Source organism: Lipotes vexillifer, unplaced genomic scaffold (assembly GCF_000442215.2).
Source record: "Lipotes vexillifer unplaced genomic scaffold, Lipotes_vexillifer_v1.1 scaffold1129, whole genome shotgun sequence".
In the NCBI taxonomy this organism is placed as follows: Eukaryota; Metazoa; Chordata; class Mammalia; order Artiodactyla; family Lipotidae; genus Lipotes; species Lipotes vexillifer.
In genome coordinates this window covers 94,605-110,288 of record NW_006789022.1, presented here as the reverse complement: position 1 = coordinate 110,288, position 15,684 = coordinate 94,605, and the positions used below count along the sequence as shown (strand labels likewise).

The following is a 15,684-nucleotide window of genomic DNA, read 5'->3' as shown; positions in this document are numbered from 1 at the left end:
GGTAACACATTTCTTACTTCATATGGCCTCCTTTTCAGGGAAAAGACAACTATACTAAAAGAGTAAAGCTTAAAGCTTTTTGTTTTTTAATAATAAGTATATCTGTTTTGTTGCTCAGTGTCTTACTGCGTGTCTTTTCTGAATGTATCTATGTCAATAAGTCTAAGTGTCCTTTGTATGTCATGATCTCAGTAAGTATTTTTGGTGGAGGGGGAAGAATTTTTGAAATCCTGCTCTGACAAATCTTTGGTCCCTTTGGGATTCTCTGGACCAGCAGTTTGGTATTATTATAAACTGCGGTCTCCCACTTCCTTGTTTTATTCTCTAGGCTCATCAGAAACTACAGGCCTCACTCTCAGTGGCTGTGAATTCCATCATGAGTATCGTGACTGGAAGCACCAGCAGCAGCTTCCGAAAGACATGCCTCCAGACGCTTCAAGTTAGTAAGAGATTGGGGATGCTTAAAAGTGCCAGGGTTTTAATGACATTCTACTACCTATCTTAGTAATATGTGCAGTGCTCTTAGAAACATTATTTACTTTGATCCTCCTATGATTCTACATAAGTAAGTGTTTTAAGAAATGTTTGTTGAATGGATAGTGATGTATATACTATTTTATAAATGAGAAAACGAGTTATTTAAAATTTCTGTTTCCCTTCCATCATACAGGTAGTTATAAGCAGAGCTAGGATTAGATCAGTGATTCCCAATTTCTTATTGAAGAATGTTCTATTACCTCATGGCAACAGAATATACTGAAAATAACTGAGCAACCATAAGCATTACATGTGTTTGGCAGTATGGAATAGTGTAACAAGGTTTGGAATCAAAGGCCTGAGTTCAAATTTTGGCTCACTTGTTTACTAGCTAGGTGGACTTAGGCCTGTACTGAACTTCTCTGAGTTTCATCTACAAATTAGAAAAAAATTATAGTACCTCACAGGGTTATTATGAAGTTGACAGCTAAGTGTGAACCTGCATAACACATTGTAGATTCTTTTTTAATGCTAAAGTTTTAAGTTTTAATACATTTCATCTTAAATTGTCTTAAGTAGTATGCAATGGCTAGTATTTTATTTTATTTTTTTGAATTTTATTTTATTTATTTTTTTAATACAGCAGGTTCTTATTAGTTATCTATTTTATATGTATTAGTGTATATATGTCAATCCCAATCTCCCAGTTCATCCCACCCCCACCCCCACCCCTGCTTCCCCCCATTGGTGTCCATACATTTGTTCTCTACATCTGTGTCTCTATTTCTGCCTTGCAAACTGGTTCATCTGTACCATTTTTCTAGATTCCACATGTATGTGTTAATATATGATATTTGTTTTCTCTTTCTGACTTACCTCAGTCTGTGTGACAGTCTCTACAAATGACTCAAGTTCATTCCTTTTTATTGCTGAGTAATATTCCATTGTATATATGTATCACATCTTCTTTATCCATTCGTCTGTCGATGGGCATTTAGGTTGCTTCCATGACCTGGCTATTGTAAATCATGCTGCAATGAACACTGGGGTGCAAGTGTCTTTTTGAATTATGGTTTTCTCTGAGTATATGCCCAGTAGTGGGATTGCTGGGTCATATGGTAATTCTATTTTTAGTTTTTTAAGGAACCTCCATACTGTTCTCCATAGTGGCTGTATCAATTTACATTCCCACCAACAGTACAAGAGGGTTCCCTTTTCTCCACACCCCCTCCAGCATTTGTTTGTAGATTTTCTGATGATGCCCGTTCTAACTGGTGTGAGATGATACCCCATTGTAGTTTTGATTTGCATTTCTCTAATGATTAGTGATGTTGAGCAGCTTTTCATGTGCCTCTTGGCCATCTGTATGTCTTCTTTGGAGAAATGTCTATTTAGGTCTTCTGCCCATTTTTACACATGGTAGATTCTTAATAAATGTTGGTTTTTTTCCTTCCTTCCTTCCAGTGTGTGCTGACCAAATTATCAGAGGGATAACACATTCTTTCCATGTCACTTCATTTTTTTGTACTTTTTTTCTTGAAAAGATAGTGTAATATACATAAAATGTAAAATAATAACTAATAAACTTTATCACTTAATTTTTGCATATTATATCATATACATTATACTATATAGTCATAACCAAAGTATTTTATATTCATATATAATTTGACCTTTTCCCCTATTTCAACAGTCTTAAAATTTGTATTGGTTAACCAATATTCAACTGTATTAGTTTAATATAATTTAATAAACCATTCCCCTAATGACAGACATTTAAGTTGTTTACATTTTTTCTGCCAACCAATAGTGCTTCAGTTAATACCTATATGTGATCGCTTGCTTCTTTTGAATTATTTCCTAGAATAAATTTCTATAAATGGTAATGGGTCAAAATGTATAAAACCTTTATAATCTAGTGCATCTTCTCACAGCTTCAACTTTCTGGGTCACGTGGGTAGCACAGTGAAAGTCAGCCCTAACTTTCATACTAACTGGCTATGAGATCTTGGGTGGGTCACTTCTCCTTTTTGAATTTCAGTTGTCTCATCTATAAAATTAGTGTGTTCATCCCCAAGTTCCCCAGGGCTGCTCCTTTATAGTCAGGGGTAGCGCCACAATTTTGGGGGCCCTTGCAAAATGCAAAAAAGGGGGGAAACAGTAAAGATAGTAAAGTATAAAGCTTTTAAATTTCTTCTGCAGTTTCATTTGACTTGTCTGGTGTTTTTTATTTGCTAGTTAATGTTCTAAGTAAAGAAAAATTAAAATTTTACATTATTTGTATAAATTTTATTCATTTTCATTCTGTGTGGTGCCAGTTTTAAATGCACATATAAAAGCATTTAAGTGGTATGTGGCATTACTGAAATTATGCAATTTATATTTCATTGCTCGAGCATGCATATGTATTTTGTTCTAAATAGAATTATGGAAAGCTGCATGAAACTGTAACTGAGCAGGAGCCTATGGGGCCTTTCCTATAGGGGAGGACCCCTCCACCCATGTCCTCTGCTTTCGCTCCTCTCTGAGGTACCTAGATAACAGTATATGATACACATTTCCTGAGTTGTTTTATATATGTTTTAAAAACCCTCACCAAATGGAGGATTCTAACTACTTGATGACCATGAGCAGTAGCCCCCAGACCTACTGGAGCCTGAAGACTGATAATGTTAACTCCTGTGACACCACCCTGTTACCTTACCATCCACCAATCAGAGAATTGTGCATGAGCTGATCACATAACCTGCAACTCCCTCCTTCACCTGGCCTTTAAAAATACCCCCCTGAAACCCATCAGGGAGTTCAGGTTTTTTGGAGCATTAGCTACCCTGGACTCCTTGTATGGTGCCTTACAATAAACACTGCGCTTTTCTTCATGACATACATACATACATACATACATAAAAATAAAATGAAATGAAATGAGTGTGTTGTATTAGGTGATTACTCTGGCCCCTTTTAACTCTAATATCCTATCAATACAATTCTATTCTAAAAAGTAGAGGCTGTTACCCATTTCTTAATGGATGCAAACTAAATTACTGTTCCTTTCCTCCCTGAAAGATTTATCTGGGGAAAAGTACCTATATCAGCCTTAGTTGTTCAGTAGAACCTCTGTTCTCTTGGAACTTGTTTTAGAGGAGAGCAGTTTATATAACCTCTTCACGAACAGATGGATCTCTGGGATATTTATCTCCTATGGAGATAGGAGAACAAAGACCTTGTTTGAAAGATCTTGCTTAGGTAACAGAAATTGGAAGATATATGGGAGCCACAACTACCTGTCTCATGTCAAGTATCCCAGACCTTCTTTCTACTTATCCTGTGTCCACAAGAACTAAGGAAACTTCTAACACAACATGAAGGATATCAGTGGTTTGCCTTTCTATTAGTCTCGATCTCTCCCCATGTAAACTTCTTGTGGGTACTTACCCTTTGGTTGCCAGTTCTGGAACTCAACATATTCTGTCTCTGGCCCATTTTAGGCAGCTGACACACAGGAATTTGGGACCAAGCTGCATAAATCATTTCATGAGATCACCCAGAACAGATTTCTTCACCACTGCTCACGTGAGGTGAAGCAGGTAAGTGTAAAGTAATAATAGGTACTTTGGTGGAAATCTTCCATATTGATGTATGAGAACCCTGAGTACACAATGGGTAGGTGTGGTACTTTAGACTGCACAATCTGAGGTTAGCCTTTTAGCAAGGAAGCCTGTGGTTTAGAATAACTTTATAGAACATGGTATTACATAGAGGTTAAGAGCATGGTTAGAGATGTCACTTGAATTCCATTTCTTCCACAAACTAGTTGCATGGTATTATTATAGAAGCTATTTATTCCAAGTCTTGGTTTCTTTATCAGTAAAATAAGAATGATGCACACCTAAAATGATCATTGTGAGGTTTGAATAAGATAATGTAAGTAAACTGCTAAGCACATAGCTACTTTTATGAGGATGATGATATGATGGAATTCCTATGTTTAGTTTTGCCTAATGAAAAACATACTTTTATCTATTTACCTTTTTGGATGCTGGAGATACAGAGTTGCATTAGTTGGGGTCTCTGCCCTCATGGAGGTCAGATAGTTATAGGCTCCTCTAATGAGTGAAGAGAAATCATAGCTGGGAAATTTTATGTATTTCCAGATTCTGGGTGTAGGTAGTAGTAGTGTTTCAGCTGAAGCCCTTTTCTGGCTCTCTTGGCAACCATCAGCAGGATTGACTTTTCTGGAATTAAAGTATAAGATGAGTAAATAAAAGAGATTAAGAGGGAAATGATTATACAGTGGCTTCTGGCCAAGATAGAGTAACAGGGACCAGATTTACCCTCCTGCCTGAAATAACCAAAAATCTGGACAACAACAACAAAAAAACAACATATGAAACAATGGTTCTCAAGACATTGGGCCTCAGACAATGGATGGGATAGTCATTCCTCAGAGATGGAAAACAACGAAGTGAGCTCTATGAATGCCATTGCACACTGCTTAGAGAAAATACAGAGACTGTGGAACAGGGAGAAGGAATCCAGGCAGAGCCTAATGGTGTCCCTGAGTTGAATAGATGAAGCTAGGAATCCAGGGATGCTAAGGCAGCTTAAGCTTTCAGGGCAGAGTACCAGAGAAGAGAGAGGTGCACAGAGAGAGAATTCTGGAGATCTGCAGAGGCTCCTCTCTCTAGTATTCAGTTGAGTACTGATCAGCTCATTCATGTGAAGAAACCGTCCAGGTAAAGAACCACTCAGAAGGATTACAGGGGACAATAGGCAGAGCTTACACAGGGCTGGGAATAGTGCCTATTTCCATCAACCAGAGAGCAAAGTCTTATAATTTATGGAGCATCAGGTAAAATACTAAGAATAGTCTTGCCTCAGAAATGGAAAAAAATTACATCTACAATAAACACTCCTTGGTTCTGCCTAACAAAGCTCAAAAGCAGAAGCAAGACCTAAAAGGATCAGGTGGTTTCCAGGTAATTCAGTGACATCTCAGAACAAAGTTCAAGAATATTTATAAGAATACAAAAATATCCAGCACCCACCAAGGTAAATTCACACTGCCTTGAATCTAATAAAGAAAATAACAGACATGCTAAGAAGCAGGAAAATACAACCCACAATGAAGAGAAAACTCAATCAATTGATCAGTCAATCAGTCCAAACTGATCCAGAACTGACATGGAAGATAAAATTAGTAGACAAAAAACAGTTATTCTTATAACTGTATTCCATATGTTCAGGAGACTAGAGGAAAGATTGAACATATTCGTTAGAGATGTGGAAGGTATAAAAAAGAAACAAACTTTAAAGTGAAAACTAATGTCTCTGAGGTGAAAATTATACTGGTTACACCGAATAGTATCAATAGCACATTAGACACTTAAGGAAAAACACATAGCAATAGAAACTATCTGAAATTAAACACAGAGGGGGCTTCCCTGGTGGCTCAGTGGTTAAGAATCCACCTGCCAATGCAGGGAACATGGGTTCGATCCCTGTGTGGCCCTTGTGCCACAACTACTGAGCCTGCATGCCACAACTACTGAAGCCCACGTGCCTAGAGCCCATGTTCTGCAACAAGCAAAGCCACTGCAATGGGAAGCCCACACACCACAACAAAGAGTAGACCCTGCTCACCGCAACTTGGGAAAGCCTGTGTGCAGCAACGAAGACCCAACACAGCCAAAAATAAATAAACAAACAAATAAATAAATTTTAAAAATTAAACACAGAGGTTAAAATAATAATAGACCATTGAACATCTGTAAGTTATAGGACAACTTCACATAGGCTAATACATGGATAATTAGAGAATCTGAAGAAGCAGCAGAGGCAGAAAATATATTTAAAGAAATAATGGCTGAAATTTTTCCAAATTTGATGAAATCTATTAATCGTACAGATCCAAGAATCTCAACAAACTCCAAGCCTAAGAAGCAAAGAAAACTACACCAAGGCACATCATAATTAAATTGGTTAAAACCAGTGGTAAAAAGAAATCTTAAAAACAAACAGAGACAAAAAAAAAAACCACCTTGTTATGTAATACAAGGAAACAAAGATAAGGATTACAGCAAGTTTCTCATCAGAAACCGTATACGCTAGAAGAAAATGGAATAACATCTTTATAGTACTGAAAAAAACCAAAAACCTGTCAACCTAGAATTCTTTACCCAACAAAAGTATCCTTAAAAACAAATATGAAATGAGGACTTTTTATGACATACAAGAGATGAAAGAATTCATTATCTGCAGACAAGAAATATAAATGTAAAAGAAGTCCTTCAAGCAGAAAATGATACCAGATGGAAACCTGGGTCTACACAAAGGAATGAAGAGTACTTAAAATGGTAACTATGTGGATAAATGTAAAGACTTTTCTTATTATTTAAATCTCTTTAAAACATAATTAACTTTTTAAAGCAAAAACAGTAATAATGTATTTTGAGGTCTATAACCTATGTTAGAAGTAAAGTGTATGACAACAATAGCACACAGACTAGGAGGAGAGAAATGGAGATGTATAGTTGTAAGGATTTATGCTATCTGTGGGGTGGTATAATATTACTTGAATAAACTGGTAAGTTAAAGATGAAAGGAACCATCAAAATAACACATCCAGGAGTTATACCTAATAATCCAAGAAAGGAGATAAAATGGAATCATAAAAAATATTCAACCCTCAAGAGAATGAGAAGACAAGCCACAGGCTGGAAGAAGATATTTACAAGACACCTCTGATTAAAGGACTATTATCCAAAATACACAAAGAACTCTTAAAAATCAACAAGAAAAAAAATTTTTTTATAGTCATAGATAGATAAACTTTATTCCAATGTCTACATAAAAATGAGTTGATGTCCAACAGGAAAAGGTTTTTCCAAAGGGTTAAAATTTATCAAACAACAGAACTTTGTCCTTTGCCCTTTAGTTGGTCTCTCAATTCAGTTGGCTGACACATCATTATTAGTATCCACCCTTACTAATCATTTTCACCACACACAATATCTAAAAGTCTTCGGGTGGCACTTCCCATTTCTCTGGAAATCTCTTAAACTGCTTTCAATTACAAGAGATGGGCAAGGTTTTTATCTGCTCATACTCTACTCCACTGGAGACAAAAACACATCCCTGAATTCTCTCGTTTAAATTGTGGCTGTTGGCAAAGTGTCCAAATGAAGAACTTAACGCTAACACACAAAGAACACAGTATTATCTCTGTATAATAGTAACTTTGCTTTAACTTTTTCTCATTAAAGAATTATTTTTATTATCTCTCCACAAGGAAGTTATAAAAAATACCTGTAAAAACATTGAAAAGGCTCTTAAAAGTCCTGGAATGAAAAATTCTGAAGTATAAATTATGATACATCGTCTATGATTTGCAAATAAGAATAAAATAAATTCTACAAGCTAGAATTTCTGAGTGATTTTTTTTTTTTTTTTTTTTTTGCGGTACGCAGGCCTCTCACTGTTGTGGCCTCTCCCGTTGCACAGCATAGGCTCTGGACGCGCAGGCTCAGCGGCCATGGCTCATGGGCCCAGCTGCTCTGCGGCATGTGGGATCTTCCCGGACTGGGGCATGAACCCGTGTCCCCTGCATCGGCAGGCGGACTCTCAACCACTGTGCCACCAGGGAAGCCCTCTGAGTGATTTTGATAGGAATTTACCAGAAGGAGCCAGAACATCAAACCTTAACGATTTCCTATTTTCATCCCAATTGAGTTTTTGAAAAGCTATATAATCTGTCGACATGCACAATCCACACAGGAACTTGCTGCTGCCACTAATGATGAAGTAAATCTGAAGGACAGAGATTTGTATGCTGGATGCGCCAGGCTCTTCCATGCAACTGATTGAAGTGGTCGTCTCTTATTTTTTCCCTTATGTTTTAAATAAAAGTAAATATACATATGGTAAAAAATTTAAATGGTACAGAAAGAGCTAAAATAATCAGTAAATATCCTTTTCTCCCATAACCTAGAAAATCTGATGTCTTCCAAATCATCAGTCATATGAATAATTTGCAAAGTGAAGTCAAACTTGGAGTCTCCTCACCTGAAAATTATTCTCAGGACTTTCGGAATGTGTTGATTCTGTCATATATTACTTCTGTTACAGAGGAAAGCCATGCAGTCTTCTTAAAAAAAACTAATTACAAAAGCAACACGCACACTCTGCTCAGAGGCAGCAAGTCCAGGCAGCACCTTGTACAGGATCTGGTCCTGGTTACGGGCAGATTCCCTGGTATCATCCAGAGTCACGGGCGGCAGGAGCTCAGCCGAGCCCTTCCTGAATGCCTCGGATCCTCCTGGCCAGCGGCACATCCTTCGGGAACAGAGTGACATGGCCGGCATGTAAGGAGAGGAGATAGGCATCCTCAAAGAGATGAACTAGAAATGCTTCTGCTGCCTCTTGTAGGGCCAACATGTCCTGAGCTTGCCAACTGAAGTCCACACCACGAGTAAATTTAACACATATTTCTCTTGCCAGGCGGCAGAAGGGGGGTTCTTCCTTAACAACAGGTGTGTGCTCTTCTCAAGAGTTCGGATCTCCTGCAGAACCCAATGTCTCCAGCGAGCAAGTCGACGGGAGGAAGTGCCTAATTATGGGTCCGGCTGGGTGGCGGCAGGAGCCGGGCTCACGGTGCGCCTCCTTGGGGCTTCAGGCTTGCAGATCAATCGGCGTGGGCCCATGGCTGGCACTCAGGGTTGTTGACCCGCGGCTCCTTCTCGGCCTTCCAGGTCCAGAGGCAGAGGCTGGCGTCCAGGTGAGGGCCAGCAGCACCCCGGCCGCATGCCCCAGCTGGGTGGCGTTCAAATTGCCCGCTCCACCGTGGATTCAGTCAACAAAAATTTTTTAATGGGTCAAAGACCTTAACAGATACCTCATGAAAAAATGGCATCAGATAGCAAATAAGCACATGAAAAGATGGTCCACATCATATGTCATCAGGGAAATGTAAATTAAAACAACAATGAGGTATCACTACACACTTACCAGAAGGGCCATAATCCAAATGCCAACAAAGATGTGGAACAACAGGAACTCTCATTTATTGCTGGTGGGAATGCAAAATAGTACAGCTACTTTGGAAGACAGTTGGGCAGTTTTGTATAAAACTAAACATACTCTTACCATGTGATCCAGTAATCATGCTCCTTGGTATTTACCCAAAGGAGTTACAACTTAGGTCCACACAAAAACTTGTACACAGATGTTTACAGCAGCCTTCTTCATAATTGCCAAAACTTGGAAGCAACCAAGATATCCATCAGTAGGTGAATGGATAAATAAACTGTGGTACATGCAGACAATGGAATATTACTCAGCGCTGAAAAAGAAATGAGCTATCATGCCATGAAAAGATATGAGGAAACTTAAATTCATATAAGTAAGTAAAAGGAAGCCAACCTGAAAAGGCAACATACTATATGATTCCAAATACAGTGCATGATATTCTGAAAAAGGCAAAACTCTGGAGACAGTAAAAAAAAATCAGTGGTTGTCAGGGGTTAGGAGGAAAGGAGGAATGAATAGGGGGAGAACAGAGGACTTTTAGGGCAGTGAAATTATTCTATATGATAGTATAATGGTAGATATGTATCAGTATACATCTGTTTGAGCCCACATAATATACACCAGGAGTGAACCCTAACATAAACTATGAAATTTGGATGATAATGATATGTCAGTGTAGGTTCATCAATTGTAACAAATGTACCATTCCAGTGGGGGATGTTGATAATGGTAGAGGCATCAGTGGGGACAGAGGGAATATGGGAAATCTATCTTCTGCTCAATTTTGCTATGAACTTAAAACTGCTCTAGAAAATAATCTATCAAAAAATACTCAATCTAAAAGAAGAAAAAGATGAAAAAGAAAAGGGAACAAAGAACAGATGAGACAAATAGAAAACAATAAGATGATATATTTAAACCCAGCCATATCAATTATCATATTAAATATAGTCTAAACAACCCAATTAAAAGGCAGAGATTGTTAGATTGAATAAAAAGCCGACTATATGCTGCCTACAAGAATCCCACTTTAAATATAAAGACAGAAATGGATTAAAAGTAAAAGAATAGAAAAAAGATATACCATGCTTGCACTAATAAAAAGAGAGCTGGAGAGGGTATAGTAATATCAGACAAAGTAGAATTCAGAGCAAAGAATATTACTAGAGATAAAGAGGGTTGCTTCATAATGATGAATATAATACAGTGAATACAATGAACACAATAGCTCTAAACATTCATAAAACTTTTTAGAGAGTTTTCAAATGCATGAAGCAAAATTAATAGAACTCTAAGGAGAAATGAAGTCCACAATTATATTGGGAGATCACGACATACCTCTCTCAGTAATTTGTAGAACAAGTAGACAGAAAAATCAGTAAGTTTGGGGACTTCCCTGGTGGCGCAGTGGTTAAGAATCCTCCTGCCGATGCAGGGGACACGGGTTCGATCCCTGGTCCCGGAAGATTCCCCCATGCCATGGGGCAACTAAGCCCGTGCACCACAACTACTGAGCCTGCGCGCTAGAGCCTGCAAGCCACAACTACTGAGCCCACATGCTGCAGCTACTGAAGCCCGTGCACCCAGAGAGCCCTTGCTCCACTACAAGAGAAGCCACCGCAATGAGAAGCCTGTGCACCGCAATGAAGAGGAGCCCCACCTCGCCACAACTAGAGAAAAGCCCGTGTGCAGCAACGGAGACCCAACGCAGCCAAAAAAAACAAATTAGTAAGTTTGTAGAAGTCTCAAATAACACTATGAATTAACTTTACCTAACTGATATTTATAAAACACTCTGCCCAACCACAGTAGACTAGACTATACATTATTTCTAAGTATGCAAGGGACATATAGCAAGATAGACCATATTCTGAGCCATTAAATACATCTCAATAAATTTTACAGGATCTGAATCATATAAAGTATGTTTTTGACCACAATAGAATTATTATATTTTATTATTTTATTATAATAAAATCAATAAGAAAAAGATATCTGGAAAACTCCAAATATTTGGAAACTAGATGACATACTTATAAATAACCCATGGATCAAACACAAAATCAAAAGAGAAAGTAGAAATTTTTTTTTTTTTTTTTTTTTTGCGGTACGCAGGCCTCACTGTGTGACCTCTCCTGTTGCGGAGCACAGGCTCCGGACGCGCAGTCTCAGCGGCTATGGCTCACGGGCCCAGCCGCTCCGTGGCATGTGGGATCCTCCCGGACCAGGGCACGAACCCGTGTCCCCTGCATCAGCAGGCGGACTCCCAACCACTGCACCACCAGGGAAGCCCGAAAATATTTTAATTTAATTAAAATGGAAGTATATAGTGAGACATAGCTAATGCAGTACTTAGAGAGGAAAATACCTGTGTTAGAAAAGAAAAAGGTCTTGGGACTTCCCTGGCGGTTCAGTGATTAAGACTCCATGTTTCCACTGCAGGGGGCAGGGGTTTGATCCCTGATTGGGGAACTAAGATCTCACATGCCATGTGGTGCGGCCAAAAAGAAAAAGATAAAGAAAAAGGTCTTAAATCAATGACCTCAGCTTCCAACTTCAACTAGAATAAGAAGAGCAAATTAAACATAAACAGAAGTATGAAATAATAAAGATCAGAGTGGAAGTCAGTAAAATAGAAAAACAATAGAGAAAAAAAATCAGTGAAACATAAAGGTGGTTCATTGAGAAAGAAGATTAATAAGAGAAGACACAAATTGCCACTAATATCAGAAATTAGAGAGGTGGCATCAGATATTAAAAGGATTACTGGGGAATATTATGAACATTGCACTAAATTTGACAATTTAGATTAAATGGAAAATTCCTTGAAAGACATAAATTACCAAAGTTCACTCAAGAAGAAATAGCTCCAAATACCTTGTAGTTTTATAGTATTAAAGAAGTTGAACCTTTGTTTAAAAATCTTACTGTCATGTTCAGATTATTTTAAAACTCTCAAACCTCAATAATAAGAAAACAAACAACCCAATTTTTTTAATTGGCAAGAGATTTGAACACACATTTTACAAAAGAAGATATACAAACAGCAAATAAACATACAAAAATATGGGGACTTCCCTGGGGGCGCAGTGGTTAAGAATCACCTGCCAATGCAGGGGACATGGGTTTGAACCCTGGTCCCGGAAGATCCCACATGCCGTGGAGAAACTAAGCCTGCGTGCCACAACTATTGAAGCCCGCGCGCCTAGAGCCCGTGCTCTGCAACAAGAGAAGCCACCGCAATGAGAAGCCCGCGCACCGCAACGAAGAGTAGCCCCCACTCACTGCAACTAGGGAAAGCCCACGTGCAGCAATGAAGACCCAATGCAGCCCCAAAATATAATTAATTAATTAATTAATTAATTTAAAAAAACATACAAAAATATGCTCAACATTATTAGTCATTAGGGAAGTGCAAATCAAAATCACAATGAAATAATATTTCACACCTACTTGGAATAAAAAGACTGACCATACCAGGTGTTGGCAAGGCTGTGCAGGAACTGGAACTCTTATACCCTATTTGTAGGAATAAAAAAATGATACAACCACTTTGGAGAACAGTTTTGCAGTTTCTTAAAAAGTTAAATATACACCTGTCTCACGACCTAGCCATTCTACTTCTAGGTATTTACCCAAGAGAAATGAAAGCATATACCACACAGAAATGTATACACCAATGTTCATGGCATATCTACCATATTTGTAATAGCCAAAAACTGGAAACAACCCAGTGTCAACAGGTAAAAGAATAAATACACTGGAGCATATCCATTCAGTGGAATACTACTCAGCAATAAAAGGAGTGAACTGTTGATACACACAGTAGGATGGATGAATCTCTAAATAATCATGCTGAATGAAAAAACCTGGAAATACAAGAGTACATACATACTGCTTGACTGAATTTATAACAATTCTATAAAATGCCAGTTACTCTGTAGTTACAGATCAGTGGTTGCTTAAAGACAGGAGGCATAGGAGTTGGAGGGAGTGGAGGAGTTATGAAGGGCAGAAGAAACTTTTGAGGGTGATGGATATGCTGGTTATCTTGATGGTTTCACAAGTATGTACATTTGCCAAAACTTATCAAATTGTACATTTTATAAAGATGCAATTCATTATATGTATGCAAGTTATATCTCAATAAAATTGCTATAAAAATTATAGACACTGTTTCTGAGAGACACCTCTTCTGCCTCTCTCCCTCTCCTACTTCTGTTTGCCTGATCAGATGGGGAGGTTTGGGTACCTAGTCACCCAAGGATCACAGCATCTCATGGATTTGCCCACTCTCCTCTGCTTTGTAGCAGTGAAGCCCCTATAAATACTCCCTTCACCACACTTTTTTCATGGCTGCATGTACCTTCTAGGAAGCACCTTCCTAGGAATGCATCTGCCGTTCCTTTCAGCTGGCTCACTGCAAACACTCTTGATGGTTTCCCTTCAGCTCAGTAAGCTGCTGCCCACAACTTGAGTGAATAGGTAAAAGCTAATACCCATTGTATCAGTTGCCCGTGGATGTTGTAACAAATTACCACAAATTTGTTAGCTTAAAAACAAAAGTTTATTATCTCAGAGTTCTGGAGTCCAGAAGTCTGAAATCAAGGTGTTGGCAGGGCCACACTCCCTCCAAAGGCTCTAGAGGAGAATCCTTCCTTACCCCTTCCAGCTCTGGTGGCCCCAGATGTTCCTTGACTTGTGGCCACATGACTCCAGTCTCTGCCTCCATCTTCACATGGCCATTCCCCTTTGTCTCTCAAGTCTCCCTCTGTCTTTCTCTTACAAGGACACCTGTCATTGGATTTAGGGCCCTCTCTAAATCCACAATGATCTTATCTTGAGATCCTTAATTACATCTGCAAAGACCCTTTGCACATTCACAGGTACTAGTGGTTAAGACTTGGACATATCTTTTGGGGGGCTACTATTCAATTCACTACAGCCATCTATATCTTCAAATTTCTAGGGATAGTTCAAGGGTAAGGCATGTGGCATTATCATAGGACCTGAGATACATGGGTAGGATCTACAAGTGTTTCAGCCTGTGAAGTCCTTTTGCTTGGGCCTCTCTGATATCCCAGTGAAATCTGTAAATGAAATGATCTGACCTTTGCCCCACTGTATTGCTATGGTGATGGCCCATAGCCTCAGGGCCATTCACAGCCCAGTAAATTTGGCAGATGGCTGGCTAGTCTTACGCAGTAGTCATAGGGCTTGGAAGGAAGGAACATTTATTGAATCTCTAATCTGTGCCAAGATTTCCACTTTAATCTCTACAAAAATCCTGAGGTAGGTTGTAGATTTCCCATTTTATAGATGAAGAAACTGGTTAGAGAACTTTTCTAATTTGCCCAGAATCATGCAGTCAGTAAATGGCAAGGCTAGGATTTATAATGAGGTCTCCTGGACCCGAAGCCTAGTAACATTTTTGCCATATAGGACTCCATCACAAGCCCAGGGAAGATGAGTGACCAAACCCATACTTCTCTACTCAAGATCATTACCGTTTCCCTTGGATAATGGCCATTTAGTGATTAGTAACTTGTTAGTGGCACAGGACTGGCACCCAGTGGCTATAGCTAAAAACTACAAGATTAATGATAGGTCCAATTCTTTTACCTCTGCACCAGTCCCTCAGTTTCCATTTCTAAACAGGTAAAGTAGAATAGCTGACCTCTTGAGTAACATTGAATAAAACCATCTATGGCTATTATATAGTTTATGGAGAAATGAAAGAAATGAGAGAATATTTAGGGTTTTATAGAATATATTCATGGAAAGGTCGTGCCAAGAGTGGAGATTTTAAGCCTTGGTGTTGGAACAGAGGACAGTGGGCCATGAAGACAAGAGAGTAATCCTGGACTTACTGTCACATTTGAGTGTAGGGACTAAAAACTTAAACCCAGAGTAAGCAGGAGCAGTAGCATGGAGGCAGCTTCCTAAGGAAAGGTATTGTTTCGCAGGTGGTAGACCAGAATGAAATGTCTCATAGAGTGTTAAACTCAAGGAGGTCTATCCTGAGGATAGGGCTCTCTCATCTGGGGGACCTGATGAGAATGGAAGGTGTGCAAGGCTCTCCTAGGACTCAGAGATTTATATCTGAATGTAGGTATTTCCCTGGGTAAAGTTTTGTCTATTACATGAGACTTCTAGGCTGGAGTGAAGTAAAGAATAAGC

At 38.7% G+C, this 15,684-nt stretch overlaps 1 protein-coding gene across 1 annotated transcript in view; it reads left to right on the top strand.

The window, feature by feature from the left end:
- Window positions 1–15,684, top strand: part of TOP6BL (TOP6B like initiator of meiotic double strand breaks) — a 92,630-nt gene that overhangs the window by 70,430 nt on the left and 6,516 nt on the right. The window contains exons 13-14 of the mRNA XM_007461923.1: window positions 329–439; window positions 3,966–4,064. Of these exons, the coding sequence (XP_007461985.1) occupies window positions 329–439; window positions 3,966–4,064 (210 nt within the window). The remainder of the gene's footprint in view (window positions 1–328; window positions 440–3,965; window positions 4,065–15,684) is intronic.